The 14,661-nt window shown below is 40.9% G+C and overlaps 1 protein-coding gene across 4 annotated transcripts in view; it reads right to left on the minus strand.

Moving 5' to 3' along the window:
- Myo5a (myosin VA) overlaps nucleotides 1-14,661 on the minus strand; it is a 157,286-nt gene that overhangs the window by 34,692 nt on the left and 107,933 nt on the right. For all 4 annotated transcript variants that reach the window (XM_060384753.1, XM_060384752.1, XM_060384751.1 and 1 more), the window contains exons 23-28: nucleotides 12,731-12,824; nucleotides 7,371-7,519; nucleotides 5,111-5,224; nucleotides 2,924-3,067; nucleotides 2,660-2,713; nucleotides 1,372-1,599 (exon numbers count right to left, since the gene is read on the minus strand). In XM_060384753.1, the coding sequence (XP_060240736.1) occupies nucleotides 1,372-1,599; nucleotides 2,660-2,713; nucleotides 2,924-3,067; nucleotides 5,111-5,224; nucleotides 7,371-7,519; nucleotides 12,731-12,824 (783 nt within the window). The remainder of the gene's footprint in view (nucleotides 1-1,371; nucleotides 1,600-2,659; nucleotides 2,714-2,923; nucleotides 3,068-5,110; nucleotides 5,225-7,370; nucleotides 7,520-12,730; nucleotides 12,825-14,661) is intronic.

The following is a 14,661-nucleotide window of genomic DNA, read 5'->3' on the forward strand; positions in this document are numbered from 1 at the left end:
TCTGGGAACAAGCAGCTGGTTCTTTCTTCATTCTGCCTGTCTTGGCTAAGACGTAGCATTTGGGAGATGGGGTCAGATTTGTACCACAGCTTGAGAAGGTTCTGACTCACTGTTCTGTGTTTCCCATATGCAGTGACTAGAAGTGATGAAAGGGATGCACCGTATCTGAAGCATCCCTTTATTTCCAAGTTGAAAACAAGATGGGCGGGGAAAATCAACTTCTCAGGAGTTCCTGTTCATTCCAGCCATGGGTCAAAAGGGAGGAGATTTGGGGGAGTGGCAGCAAAGAACACATGCTCAGCTCTCTCATTCCTCCTCAACCTTGTTTGATTTGGTGCAAATGAGTGCCTGGGAGAAATGAAAGGTTTTCTTTCCCAACTTGTGCATGATACCGGAGCTGCAACAGTGTCACAGAGCAGACTAGGAGTTCCAAGTCACAGAGCTCCTTCTGCCATCCAGATCAGATACTATTATCACAGTCTCTCCCAGGGACTTCACATAGGAAGAAGTCAGATGGGAGATTAGTAATTACGAAGCTTGGCATGGCAGCTTACACCTATACTCAGAAATACTCAGGAGGTGGCGGCAGGATGACCAGGAGTTCAAAGATTTCTTCAACTATACAGTGAGTATGAGGCCTACTTGGGCTATATGAGATCCTACGGCAAAAATGGTGGAGAGATGTATCAGCATTTAAGAGGGCTTGATCCTCAATCACACGGGCCTGAATTCAGATCTCAGCACCCATGTAACAAGCCAAACATTCCACAACAGAACCCATGTTCTTGGGGGTGGAGCCGAGACATTGCTGAGGCTTACTGGCTTTTAGCCGAGCTGAGGAAATGCAAGCCTCAGGTTAAGAAGAATCACTACCTAAAGGAAGAGAGGATGATAGTGGAGGACACACAATGCCCTCTGCTGGGATCCGTTTCCACATAAACACAAATAATAAATAAATAAACCTTTAAAACCAGAACAAAATAAAATTGACCTGGTTACAAAGCACCAACTACCTATACTGAGGAGACCTGCAAGCCAATGTTAGGATTCAACAGAAGTACTTATTAAGTATTAAAAACATGCATAATTACCTTGTCATCCTGAAAAAAATCACATGACGGTAAGCACAAAAAAATGAAGAAAACAATAAATCTTTAGCACCATGAATAGATTCTTTCACCGAATCCAGATAAGAGTTCATTTAAAAGCTATGACTCATTCCTTCTAAAACTAAATGAATTAACATTCACAGAACTATCATATGGTAGACATAAATACATGTGTCTGAGGTAGGAACTCCTGGTTCTAATGCTCAAGTTCTTTCTTGAGGTCAGTCACCATATCTCATGCTCAACCTGTCTGCATGCTTACCTTGGGTTGGATGGCTTCTTTCTGGCTCACCAGCTGAGACCGTAAGATGAGGACTTCCTCCTTGCGGACATCGAGCTCCTCGCTCACGGAGGTCAGTTGTTCCATGAGGACACGGTAGGCAGGAGCACCCGGTGCAGTCACTTCCGGGGCACTTTTCTCACTGAGGGCTTTTCGTAACTCATTCAGCTCATTTTTCAGTTTTTTGTTTTCTGACTCCAGTTCTTGACGCTGAATAAAAAGATGGAAATGTTTACTGTTGTCATCCTCATCTTTACATCCAAAAAACTCAACCTCCCCTAAGTGATGGAAGATTTGTCCTAGATAGGACATCGACCTTCACTCTTATGAATGGTCTTCCAGACTAAGTGTAACATCAGTGAAACTTTGAAATGTAAGACACTTTGCATCTCTAACTCCAATTCCAGAGGCAAATTGACTTCAATCTGCTCAGAGAATACACACAGATGCACAGATGGCTGAGTGCCAGTCCTGAGAAGTTCAGGTTTGTTTGTAGGTAAATGTAAGGACAAAACCAAGCATGCAAGATGGTGAGGGTATTTCCAATGACTGGGTCATCTGAGTGGACCCCTGAAATCTTTAGCAGTGTTCTCTTTCAATCCTCTAACTAACTGATCAGTTTTGCATTGCTCATTTTTGGGACAGAGAACAGGAAAATGTCTTTACTCTGATGCTGAAGTTCTGACACAGCATGACCCAAACTTTAACATGTATCATAGCCATTTGGAGTTCCTGTTAAAACACATACTTCTGAGCCCCAATTCAGGAGTCTGACTTGATGGCTAGGCTTAAAAATTAAAAATTTTGCACTTCCAACAAAGGACTAGGTGATACTGATTATGCTAATATAAGACCAGCTTTGAGAACCACTAACCTAGGTTAGTCTGAGCTTCCTTCATATCTTGATTTACCTATGTTTATGTGAGGCAGGGGATGTTTTGGAGAGCAGACTGCTACCCTGTGCCTTTAGTCTGCCCCTTGCCCTCAAACAGATTTTGACAGGAGCACTTGAACAAAGCAGCCTGATTAGAGTTCGGTCTTTACTCCTGTAGCTTGAGTGGCTGTTACCAGTTACTCCTGCTCAGAGTGAAGTCCGACTTACATGAAATAGAATTTGTATATGAAAAGAACATAGGCTAGAACTAATGCTCCATTAAGATTTAGGCTAGAACCTTCAGCTAGGAATGTTCTCAGAGAAAAAAAAGACATATTCTTAGCAGCTATCTTGTCAAACAAAGTATTCAAAGTCTTGGGCTAAAGATTTCAATACCTTGAGGGACTCATATTCCAGTTCTGCACCTCTAATTTGTGGTCTTTCTTCTTCCTGGGGGTGAAAAAATAAAGGAAAAAATGTATTTTGACTGTCAAAACTTCACTATTAGAATACTTTTGCTGTACAGAAAGCAGTGATGCATCCAAGCCTTCACAGCTTTAATGAAGTGCTGCAGAGCTGAGGACTTTAGAATACAGAAGGCATGGACGGCCTTGCCTCCTTAGGCTGTCCCCAGCCCTGCAGCCAGCCACAGCTACCCACCTTCGCCTTGCTGCGGAACACCTGCTCCTCCTTTCGGTCCAGCTCATCCTGCATCAACTGCTTCTCCTGTTCCAGCTCTGTGACACGCTTCTGGAGCTTAAGGAACAATGACATATCCAGAGGCACCTTCTTCTCACTTGGCTCCTAAAACCCAGAAACCGTAAGAATCAAGTGAAGTCAGAAGACTCACAAGACAAAGAGAAAATGGTGAAAGCAGTTCATCAGCAAACAGTCAGATTCACAGAAGAAATGCAAACATAAAAGAATGTCCTAGCCAATGACTGCAGAAATGCAAGTTGAACAATAGTGAGGGACTACTCTCTTATCTGACTGGCAAATAGCCCAGAGGTGGCCTTTCAAAGTTAATAATGCCCCATCTTAGCAACTATGTCTCATATATTGGTGAACTATAAATAATCTTGTGGAAATCTAAGTGCATTTATTGAAGCTTAGATGTGTATTCACACCTTCCCTAGCAAATCTGTTTAAGAATTAAGATTAAAGGGTCAGATGACTCAGCAGGCCAAAGTGCTTCCAGCAATTGTTTTGTAATTATCTGTCTAACTCTATAGACAGGTGAGCTACCAGTTGCTGAGAGTCATTCTCTTCCTGATGGGCAATGAGGTGATTTCTAATTTCTGTTACTGAAGTATACATCCAGGAACACAAACTATCTAAACAGAATACTTGGCAGCCTGGTAGGCTGGGGCACTTCCATCAATAACCATAACTATTTCTGGGACAACAGTTATGCTACAACTCAACAAATTAAAGCTTTCAGCTTAGTTGGTTGCCCAAAGGTGGCATTTCAATGATGTTTTAAATTTTATTCTTTGGCTTTTTTCATACGGTTACACGGTACATGCATGGAAGTCACAGAAAACTTGTGGGAGTTGGTTCTCTCCTTCCAGCATGGGTTGTGGGGCTCAGGCTCAGGTCATCAGGTTTGAACAAGAAGCATTTTACCAATTGTGCTGGCCCACCAAAAGCACCTACATATACTGGTGTTTTAGATGATTTACAATTAAACGTTCCATTTAAGTATCTTACTATCTGGTCATTTATTAGCAATGTATATGTTGTTTGAAACTTTAACATTCGAAAAACTGTAACAGAACCCTCCATTCTATACATGAGCATAGTACTTTACTCATAATGCTTACAGTATTATTAATTGGAAATCATTTCTTTGGGCTTTGGAAGGGCATTTTAAAAAGAATCTTATTAAAATAGACTAAGGTAAAATTTCAGCTATCAGTTAATGCTATATATAAAATCCATTGATTGCTATATGAGAACAAATTCTGCAGGTAGGAATATGAGAATAGGAAAAGGTAGGGCACAGAAGATAACATTAGCCAAATACAAAACAATTTGAGGTGTAACAAATGGTAAACACTTCAGAGTGCTCATATGGTGTCCTTGCCCTCACTGGCATCTCTGTTTATAGCAAGGTCATTTGACTTCTCTGGATCACATGAGAAAGGAGGAGTATTAGACCATCTGGATAAGAGAAAATATGGATCTTTTTCCCTTTCCTTTTTAGTAAGGACCTTGTCACTTAAGCCTTTAATGAGTGTGTGAAACTTTGAAATCGATCTTAAAAATAATATCAGTCTCTCAACTGAAGACAATCATTAAGATAAGAAAATTCACTAATAAAATGACCACCACTGGTTTGGCAGTCATTTTGAACTTCTCCTACCATAGCTGAGAAAGTCATGGCGGCCTTTTCCCCAGGTGTGAGCTGTGAGGAAACGCAGGAATAAAGCAAGACTCCAACAGTCTACAGAAGCAGGGAAGAGTAATGGTTCTAAAGCAACACATAACAGCCCTATGAATGCTGTGAGGGCTCCAGGGCAAATGCAGCCAGCAGCTGCACTATCTGCAGAAACAGCTCAGGGGTACAGCCATGATGGGGACAGCAAAGAACCCACTGCTATAAAACTTACATTAAAATTATAATGTGGAACTGGGGATACTGCTCAGTGGCAGAGCACATGCTTGCCACATAAAAGGTGCTTGGTTTTAGCACCAGAACAAATGAAATTAGTATATGTATTGGCAAAAACATATGGAATAAGTACATATGTATAAAACTAATTAAGAATACATAAGCTAATTTTTAGAAATGCTGCCTATCAATAGAAGCATGCACATCCTACTTTTAATGAGAGATAAATGTACCTCTGTCCTTGGTGCAATGTCTTCAGTTTCTGCGAATTCAGAGCTGAAGGTGTATTCAGACTCATTACTGCTGTGAGTAGAGTCTGTTCTCTTGTGTCCTGGCTTAGGAACGTTCTGTAAGGTAAATAACACAAATACAATTCACACAGCATAATGGAACTATGCACAATGGCAACAGCAAGTACAATGTCTCCATGGTGATTACACTCAGTGATTTGTATTGATAGCAAAATGCTCTAGGGTTCCATCTTGTATTGATAAAATTCTTATCAGTGGGTGACATCCCCAATGGGAAAGGTGGGCTGTCATGACAGGAGCTGTTATGAAACCAAATAGCCAATGTGGATCACCTGCGACTATGAGCAGAGTCCCCAGCTCTCCTGTACAACAGTGTAGCTTTGAACTGACTATGAAGCTGAAGATGGCTTTAATTCCTGATCCTCCTGCCTCTACCTCTTGAGTACTGGGATTATAGGCATGAGGACCACACCCTACTTATGAATGCTAAGGATGGAACATAGGCCTTTAGGTCCATGATAATCAAGGACTCTATCAACTGGGATTCTTCAAGTCTCTCTTTGGGTTTTTTAAGTTTTGAGTATTCAGTCAATTTGTTCAAGTAATGCTTTTAGTGTTGTAATAAAATAAGTTACCAGAAAGATCATAAAATACATGGAAAACAACAGACATAAGCATACATTACATGGAAATTGAGCATAAGTGGTTAAAAACTAAGTAGAAGATACAGGTGACTATAATTTCTGTCACATTTACAGATACTACAAATATGTAGAGTAAGCAGTGAGAATGAAACAGTACAGGTGAGGTAAGCGAGACACTCTCAAAATCCACTGAAGGCCCTGGATCATGATGATGATTTAGGGAGATACTTGCAGAGTTAGGCATCTGATGCCATATCAATCAATGTTCAAAAAACTCAAAAGGAATGAAAAAATGAAGCAGAACATCCCAGGACAGTCCACTGTACTTAACGTACAGAGAAGACTCAAAGAATCATTTCTTTTCCCTTGCTACTGAGTTTGCTACATAACCAGAGACCTCCAAAGTACCCAGTAAGATCCAAAGCTTAGTCCTAACTGAAACACAGATTAACCATAAATATTGGTACAGTTTTGTGGGTAAGGGGAGTAATAAAAATATACCAAAGACTGGAATTGTGGGGGAGAACATTGAGGGAGAGGGACAGGATGCTGGAGAAAGCTGAGGGGACAGAATGTAAAGAGAGGAGGTGTAGTGGGGCCTAACCAGCCTGGAGATCAAGGAAGTCAGGGCTCAGCCAAGGTTCTTCAGACTGACCAAGCACAGGTCACAGTGACCCTCTCCTGTGAACTTCTCTTAGTAGGGCGGGGTAGTGTGTTGAGCAATCATCCAGTGTGCGATCTAAACGTGCTCTTCAACTTCCCTTACATCAGGTCTTCACATCTGAGAAGCCTTACAAACACTAGTTTTGTGCTATGTTTTAAAGATCTCTGTCGAGCAAATCCTTCTATTGACAAAATTTGAAGTAAATATTCTAACCTACAGATTCCAACTTACTTGCTGTTTACAAGATCTACCTGAAAGCATTCTGGCCACTTGCACTATTAGGCTGCCTTGAAGGAACAAGAGCGCCAGAGAAATGAGTTTCCTGATAACAAGATAGGTGGAACAACTCCAAGCCTGGAAGGTAGGTGCACTGGCGCTGACAGAGGAGCCCTGGAAGCAGCCAACGTAAATTACTGCCAACACGGAATGCATTTTCTCTCCATGGGCATTTAACTTGGAAATTATAAACTCAAGCGAAGAAAACAGTTATGTAAAAATAATGTAATATAAATACACAAGATTTACACTGTCATTCTATGTAGGAAGCAGAGTCTTGATACACTGAGTTTATACTATCTGATAGCTCCACCGTTAATTTATTTTTTACTCTATGATTTCTGGTATTTACTTTAAATAAATAAATAAATGGGGAGGGATAGGGAAGGTGGTGAATAAAAGACAAAACAGATGTGTGGACTATTCGGGAACTGGGAGATAGGTACATGGAGAGTATGGAGGCTCATTCTACCATTCTACTTACTTTTATAGATGACTAAAAATTCTCACTTAAAAATAAAAGCAGAAGCCAGGTCTGATAGGCCATGCCTATAATCCCAGCACTCAGGAGGTAGAAACAGAAGGATCGTGAGTCTAAGGCTAGCCTGGGTTACACCACAAGACTCTTAAGGGAAAAAGAAAAAAGTGCTGGACTGACCAGCATCAGGGTCATCTCTTCCTTGAGGTCATCGTAGCGCTCCTCCAGGCGACTGAACTCATTGAGAAGGTTCTGGTACCTTAGCCTTTCATCATTCAGGTCAAGCTCCAGTTGTTTTGTCTCTTCTACTAACTTTTTCTCCATCGTTTCTGAAATAAACACGAGGATATAGAGGGTCAGTGCCTGGAAAAGGGTGACAGGCGGCATGGTGGCAAGAAAAGGCCCCTGAAGCAGCCCAAAGAGACAGAGGGGGAAGCTGGACCATCCATCAGAAACCAAAGGATAACAGAAGAAACTCAGGGGCTAACGATGAAAGGCCCTAGGAAGGGGCCCTGGCCACAGGTGAGATTAGGAAGTCAATAAAACAGCTGTTTCTTGTGCCAGAGATGATGGCAATCCCATTCTTACTTATCATCTAGACTCCACCAACCTAGGATGACGAACTGCTCAGGAATCTGTTCAACATTATAATAAACTTTATCGAACAAAACAGAACAAAACCAGTCCTCCCTCAAAACTGGAAGGGGATATGTATACAGAGGTGGCGGCACAGAATTCAAGAGTGTAAGCAGGTACGCTGACATGTGGTTTCTCTTAGTGGAACTGACTTTTAGACCCATGACAGTATCTTGTGAATGCAGGAAGAGAAGAATGATAACTCTCACCTATAAAGCTCTCCATGTACTATAGCTTTGGTCCCATTAAATTCACACACTGACCAAACACAATTCTACTTGTTTGTTGTTTGAGACAGTCTTGCTATGTAGCCCTGCCTAACCTGGCACTAGAGCTATGCAGTCCATCCTGCTTCAATTTCCTCAGTGCTGGGATTATGGGTGTGTACCATTACACCCAGATTACAAGAAATTCTGGATAAACTTCCACTACATACTTTTCTAGTAAGCAATAACAAAATAAAACAAATATATTTTTCAATAGTATTCTCTTAGGAAATAAAGTAGTGGCATATATACTTTTTATTCCAATAGTGTTGATTTAGGATAATCTTAAAATCCAATAAAATATTTTTATAGTGTGTGTGTGTGTGTGTGTGTGTGAATCAATTCTCTTCATTCCCCATATGTCCCAGGGAATGAATTTAGGTTCTTAGTCCTGGTATGAGTCACTTATTAATTCTGATATTCATAAACTCCTTTGGTCAATTAATGATTTAAAGTCATTCTTCAAGAGAATGGTGACTTTTTAAACATTTTTATTTTATTTTTATTAATTAGAGCTTATTCACTTTGTATCCCAGCTGTAGCCCCCTTCCCTATCTCCTCCCAATGCCACTCTCCCTCCCTCTTCTTCTCCTATGCCCCAGTCCAATGATAGGGGAGGTCCTCCTCCCCTTCTATTTGATCCTAGTCTATCAGTTCTCATCAGGACTGGCTTCATTGTCTTCCTCTGTGGACTGGTAAGGCTGTTCCCCCTCAGGTGGAGGTGACCAAAGAGCCAGCCACTGAGTTCATGTCAGAGACAGCCCCTGTTCCTATTACTGGAGAACCCTCTTACACACTGAACTGCCATGGGCTACATCTGTGCAGGGGTTCTAGGTTATCTCCATGCATGGTCCTTGGTTGGAGTATCAGTTTCACTAAATACCCCATGCCCAGATTTTTTGGTTCTCCTTGTGGAGCTTCTGTCCCGTCCAGGTTTTTCTATCTTCCCCTTCTTTCATATGATTCCCTGCACTCTGCCCAAAGTTTGGCTATGAGTCTCAGCATATGTTTTGATACTCTGCTGGGTAGAGTCTTTCAGAGGCCCTCTGTGGTAGGCTCCTGTCCTCTTCCTTGTTTTCTCCCTCTTCCAATGCCCATCCTTTTTGCCTTTCTGAACAAAGACTGAACATCTTACCCAGGGTCCTCCTTCTTGATTAGCTTCCTTAGGTGTACAGATTTTAGTATGATTATCCTATATTATATGTCTAATATCCACTTATAAGTGAATATATACCATGTGTGTCTTTCTGCTTCTGGGATACCTCACTCAGGATGATCTTTTCTAGATCCCACCACTTGCCTGCAAATTTCATGATTTCCTTGCTTTTACTTGCTGAGTAATAATATTCCATTGTAAATGTACCACAATTTCTGTATCCATTCCTCAACCGAAGGACATCTGGGTTGTTTCCAGCTTCTGGCTATTACTGCTACAAACATGACTGAGCAAATGTCCTTGTTGTATACTCGAACATCTTTTGGATATATGCCTAGAAGTAGTATAGCTGGATCTTGAGATAGCACTATTCCTAATTGTCTGAGAAAGCACCAGATTGATTTCCAAAGTGGTTGTACAAGTTTACATTCCCACCAGGAATGGAGATGCCAAAACCATACAATGGAAAAAAGATAGCATCTTCAACAAATGGTGCTGGTCTAACTGGAAGATTGCACATAGGAAAATGCAAATAGATCCTTATCACCCTGCACAAAACTAAAATCCAAGTGGATCAAAGACCTCAATATAAAACCAGACACACTAAACCTGTTAGAAGAAAAAGTGGGGAACAGATTTGAACTCATTGGCACAGGAGATAACTTCCTGAAAAGAACACCAACAGCACAGGTTCTAAGATCAATAATCAATACATGGAACCTCATGAAACTGAAAAGCTTCTGTAAAGCAAAGGACACTGTTATCAGAACAAAATGACAGCCTACAGATTGGGAAAGGATCTTCACCAAGCCTATATCTGACAGAGGGCTAATATCCAGTATATATAAAGAACTCAAGAAGTTAAACAGCAACAAATCAAGCAATCCAATTAAAAAATGGGGTACAGAGCTAAACAGAGAATTCTCAATAGAGGCACATCAAATGGCAGAGAAACACTTAAAGAAATGCTCAACATCCTTAGTCATCAGAGACATGCAAATCAAAACGACCCTGAGATTTCACCTTACACCCATCAGAATGGCTGAGATCAAAAACTCAAGTGACAACACATGCTGGAGAGGATGTGGAGAAAGAGAATGGTGACTTTTAAGGAGGCTGGCACTCTCTAGTCTCTGTAGCTCAGTCCCAAGGTTCTATCCTATAATCTCCTAGCTCCCTGAACTCCTGCCATCCTACTACCCTCCACTTCTAACGTGAATGCGTAGGCTGTGGTAGTTACTTCTTTACCGTCTTAAGGAACCCTAACTTTTCCAGTTACCCACCTCATTCTGCCTGTTCTGCTAGCTTGCTTTTGGCTAGATGTGGTCTGGAGTTCAGAGATGAGCCGCTGACTGCAGGCAGTGAACAATAAAGAAGCTATGCATGAGGGCTCAGTAGTCAAGAATACTGGCTGCTCTAGGGGACCTGGTTTTAATTTCCAGCACCCACATGGTGGCTTCTAACAGTCTATAACTTCAACTCTAGGGCATTCAGCACCCTCTTCTGACTTTCACAGACACTAGGCATACACATAGATATCAATGTGGACAAAACACCCATACACATAAGATTAAATAAGAAACACCTTTAAAAAGAAGCTATATATTATAACCCAGTGACTCAACCAGTTACTTTTATAATATCGGGTTTCCTACCAATACGCTCTTGTATTCTTACATTCTGTGGGTTAGTCTCAAACTGCCCTACCAGCTTTCATTGTTTTATCATTTGATTCTCTGTCTGCTCCACGAGGCAAGGCATGCAAGAGTCTTGCCCCTACTGCTTTCCTGATGTTCCCCACAGTGCATCCTAAGGGAGGGATTCCATAATTTGTAAATTAATGAATGAAAAAAATTTCCAAGACATTCTATATATAAATTGTCCTTTGCTCCCACCAGTTTGTAGAAGCTAGTCCAAGCTGTCCAACAAAAATTTCTAGACAAATCCATTCTTACGTCTCCGCCCCTATAGTTAACTTGAGAAAACACTGTTACTTTCTTAGAAATGTTTTATCATTCTGGGTCCTTCCTGACAGTCTACATCCTAGAAGCCATCTTTCTATCCTTCAGTGACTATTTTCCTTTGTTTCTTTTAACATTTTCTTCTGGCTTCTTGTCTTCACTTTATTTTGATTTCAGGATTTCTTCTTGTACCTCTACATCATCTTTAACTGGAGGGAGGGAAAGTACAGAGGGCTCTTATTACCATAGTCTTAAGGGAAACCTTTGGCTCATTCCTTACTATTTCTCCAATTTTTACTCTGGATTACTTTCTCCTCCATCTATTACAGTGATAAAACACTGAGCAAAAACTAGGGGAGGAAAAAGGTTTTATTTAGCTTACAGGTTACATGCAGTTCATCTTCAAGGCAAACCACGGCAGGAGCTCAAGTAGAAATGTAGAGGTAGGAACGGAAGCAGAAAGGATACTGCTTATTGGCTTGCTCGTAGGCTCTCTTACCTACCTTTGTTTATGCAGCCCACAACTACCTGCCTTGGGATGGTACCACCCACAGTGGGCTGGGCTACATTAGTTAGCAATCAAGAGAATGTTCCATGTGAGACATGCCTACAGGCCAATCTGATGGGTTCCTTCTGTTTATAAGCATTTTAATCAACCCCATAATCAACAAATAAAAGACATGCATACATCCTTAGTTCTTTATTTTAAAAATTAGTTTTCATTTTTAGTTTGGAGCAAAGAGAACTGAACGAAGTGAGGCCCAGAAAGACTGTACGTTCTCACTCATTAAAGATGCTTTAAAAATTGATCGGATAGAGGAGACTGTGGGAAAAAAAAATGGTCAGAGGGACTGGGAAAGCTGTGGGATTGGTGGGGGGAATATTTGGACAGAAGTTAAATAAAAGTTCTAAAATACAGCTGAGTAGGAGAGTGGGAAGATTTCCCACAAGTAAAAATGACAGGTTTTGAGGTGATGGAAATGCTGGTTACCTTGATTTGATCATTACATATACCACACATGTACCAAATTATTATACCGTTCTTACAAATATTTACAATATGTCAGCTTGAAAATATACAAATAGCCAGGTGTGAAGGCACATTTAGAGGGGTAAGGCAGGAAGTTCAAAGCCAATCTGGACTCAAAAAACAAACAAACAAACAAACAAACCAAATGTGTGTGTATTTGTGTTTATAGGAGAACACATAAACATATCTAACCATAACTAATTCAAGAATTCTTATTAAAGAGACTCCTACAAGTTAAAACATACATATAAAGCATTTTTAAAGCTGCATATCATATTACTGAATGTAATTTAATATTGGTACACAGAGACTAGATATCAAGTTTGCAAGTTTACTAATTTTATTAAAATATTTGGGACTCTTTCTTGTAGACGTACTTTTAAACTTATTTCGGCTCTAAGCAGACTGTAACTGATAACATAATGTCAAACTTACAAAGCTTCGGCTTGAAGTTGGTTGTTGTATGCTAGGTTGTGACACACAAGCCTCACCTGTCATCTCCTTTGCCTGCTCCACAATGCGGTGATTGAGGGTCTCCTTTTCCTGCTTCAGCAAAGTGTTTTCTTCCTTCAAGTTTGACACCAGCTATAAAATGAAACATCAAGCTGAGATGGTTGCAGTAGACCGAAATGTCCCATTGTCACTGTCTTCACCTAGGTATGTCTTGTCACCTGCCACACTTTTGTCACAAATTTACTCTCTCCAGAGAAACTTCATGAAAACCCCCTCCATTAGAGGCCTTTTTTCCTGGGCTGTTGCAAGACTCTGTGTTTGCCTCTTTAAGTCCCTATGAATGCTTTATTTTCCATCTTCTCCAGTATACTAGACATATCTTGAAGGACCAGGACAATGACAGTGCTTGTTTTATTTCTACCATGAACATTAGCATCTTCCTAGCATCTAGTAAACATTTGTTTTCAAAGCTGGGATATCACAGTGTTCTATTTTGATTCCTATCACTGTGACAGAATACCCTAACCAAAAGCAATTTGGGGAGGAAAGGGCTTATTTCATCTTACATGTCCAGGTCACAATCTATCACCAAGGGAAGCCAAGGCAGGATTTTGAAGAAGAAACCACGGAGTTGAGCTTGCTCCTAGGCTCGGGTTCAGCTATCTTTCTTATATATCCCAGGCCCACATGCCTAGGGATGTTACCAACCACAGAGGGCTGGGCCTTCCCAGTGTCAGTTAGCAATTGAGAAAACACCCCACAGACATGCTCACGGAAATTCTGAGAGAGACAGTTCTTGGAGATTCCCCTCTTCCCAGTTTGTCAAGCTGACCACTAAGATTAGCCAAACACCTTCTCACCATACCACCAGACCACCACAGCTCAAATGGGCAGATTAAGGAGATTAAGGATATGAGTGCATGCCACATGTGTGGGTGTGTCCACAGCCAGAAGAGAGTGCCAAACCCCCCAGAGCTGCAATTACAGACTTTCTTCTGGGGTGCAGCCCCTGGTAGGTTGCTCGTAGTCCCAGGAATTGGCCCTGCACCAACTCATGGTCCTCTGGAAGGGCAAAAGACACCCTTAACAGCTGAGACATCTCTCCAATCCCATAAAGTCTGTAAAAAATGTAATCTTTTAAAAATTTATTCTGAGAATTTCACTCATGTATTATATACCATGAATTTTTACCATATGTATACACTGCTACTCTTCTTGGATCCCATCTTTTTTTTTTTTTATAAATGTGGCTGCGAGGCCAACTCACTGCACTGTGGGCAACCCACCATGGTTGCTACACCCTCCCCCCCAAAATTGATTCTCCCTCTCCCAACAGCCACCAACTGCCAATAGCTCCTCAGCTATGGGTAGGGCCTTGTGAGCCCCACGTATGAGCTGGAATGTTGACTGGCAGATCTTGTGCAGGCAGCTGCTGGGTTTTCATGAGTACAGTAGTGATGCAATGTCCTGAAGACACTGTTTCCAGGTCGTTCTCCCTGACCTGTGGTTCTTACAACCTTTCCACTGATACTCCCTTTTCTATGCGATATCTTCTAAGAATTTCACAAGAACTGATTCTTTTTTTTTTAATTTCATGCTTAAACAAGTACTGACCTTAATACAATATTGATCTATTTATTTCCATATAAATGCATGTTTAAAAATGATGAAAACTGTGGCCAGGCATGGTAGCACATGCCTTTAATATCAGCACCTCAGATCTCTGTGAGTTTGAGACTGACTTGATCTACACAGTGAATCCAGGCCAGCTGTGAGACACAGTGAGACCTTCTCTTAAAAGAAGGAAGTTAAAAGGTAGAAAATGTATATCTTATGTTGTATATTTTACTGCAATAAAAAAAAAAAAAACAAAACAAAAACAGATGTATTCTGGATCATAGCACCCTTATGACCTCTCTGCTTTTCACCATTATCTGCAGCTTTAATTGATATAGCAGGTCTAGTGGTT

This window comes from Meriones unguiculatus, chromosome 6 (assembly GCF_030254825.1).
Source record: "Meriones unguiculatus strain TT.TT164.6M chromosome 6, Bangor_MerUng_6.1, whole genome shotgun sequence".
In the NCBI taxonomy this organism is placed as follows: domain Eukaryota; kingdom Metazoa; phylum Chordata; class Mammalia; order Rodentia; family Muridae; genus Meriones; species Meriones unguiculatus.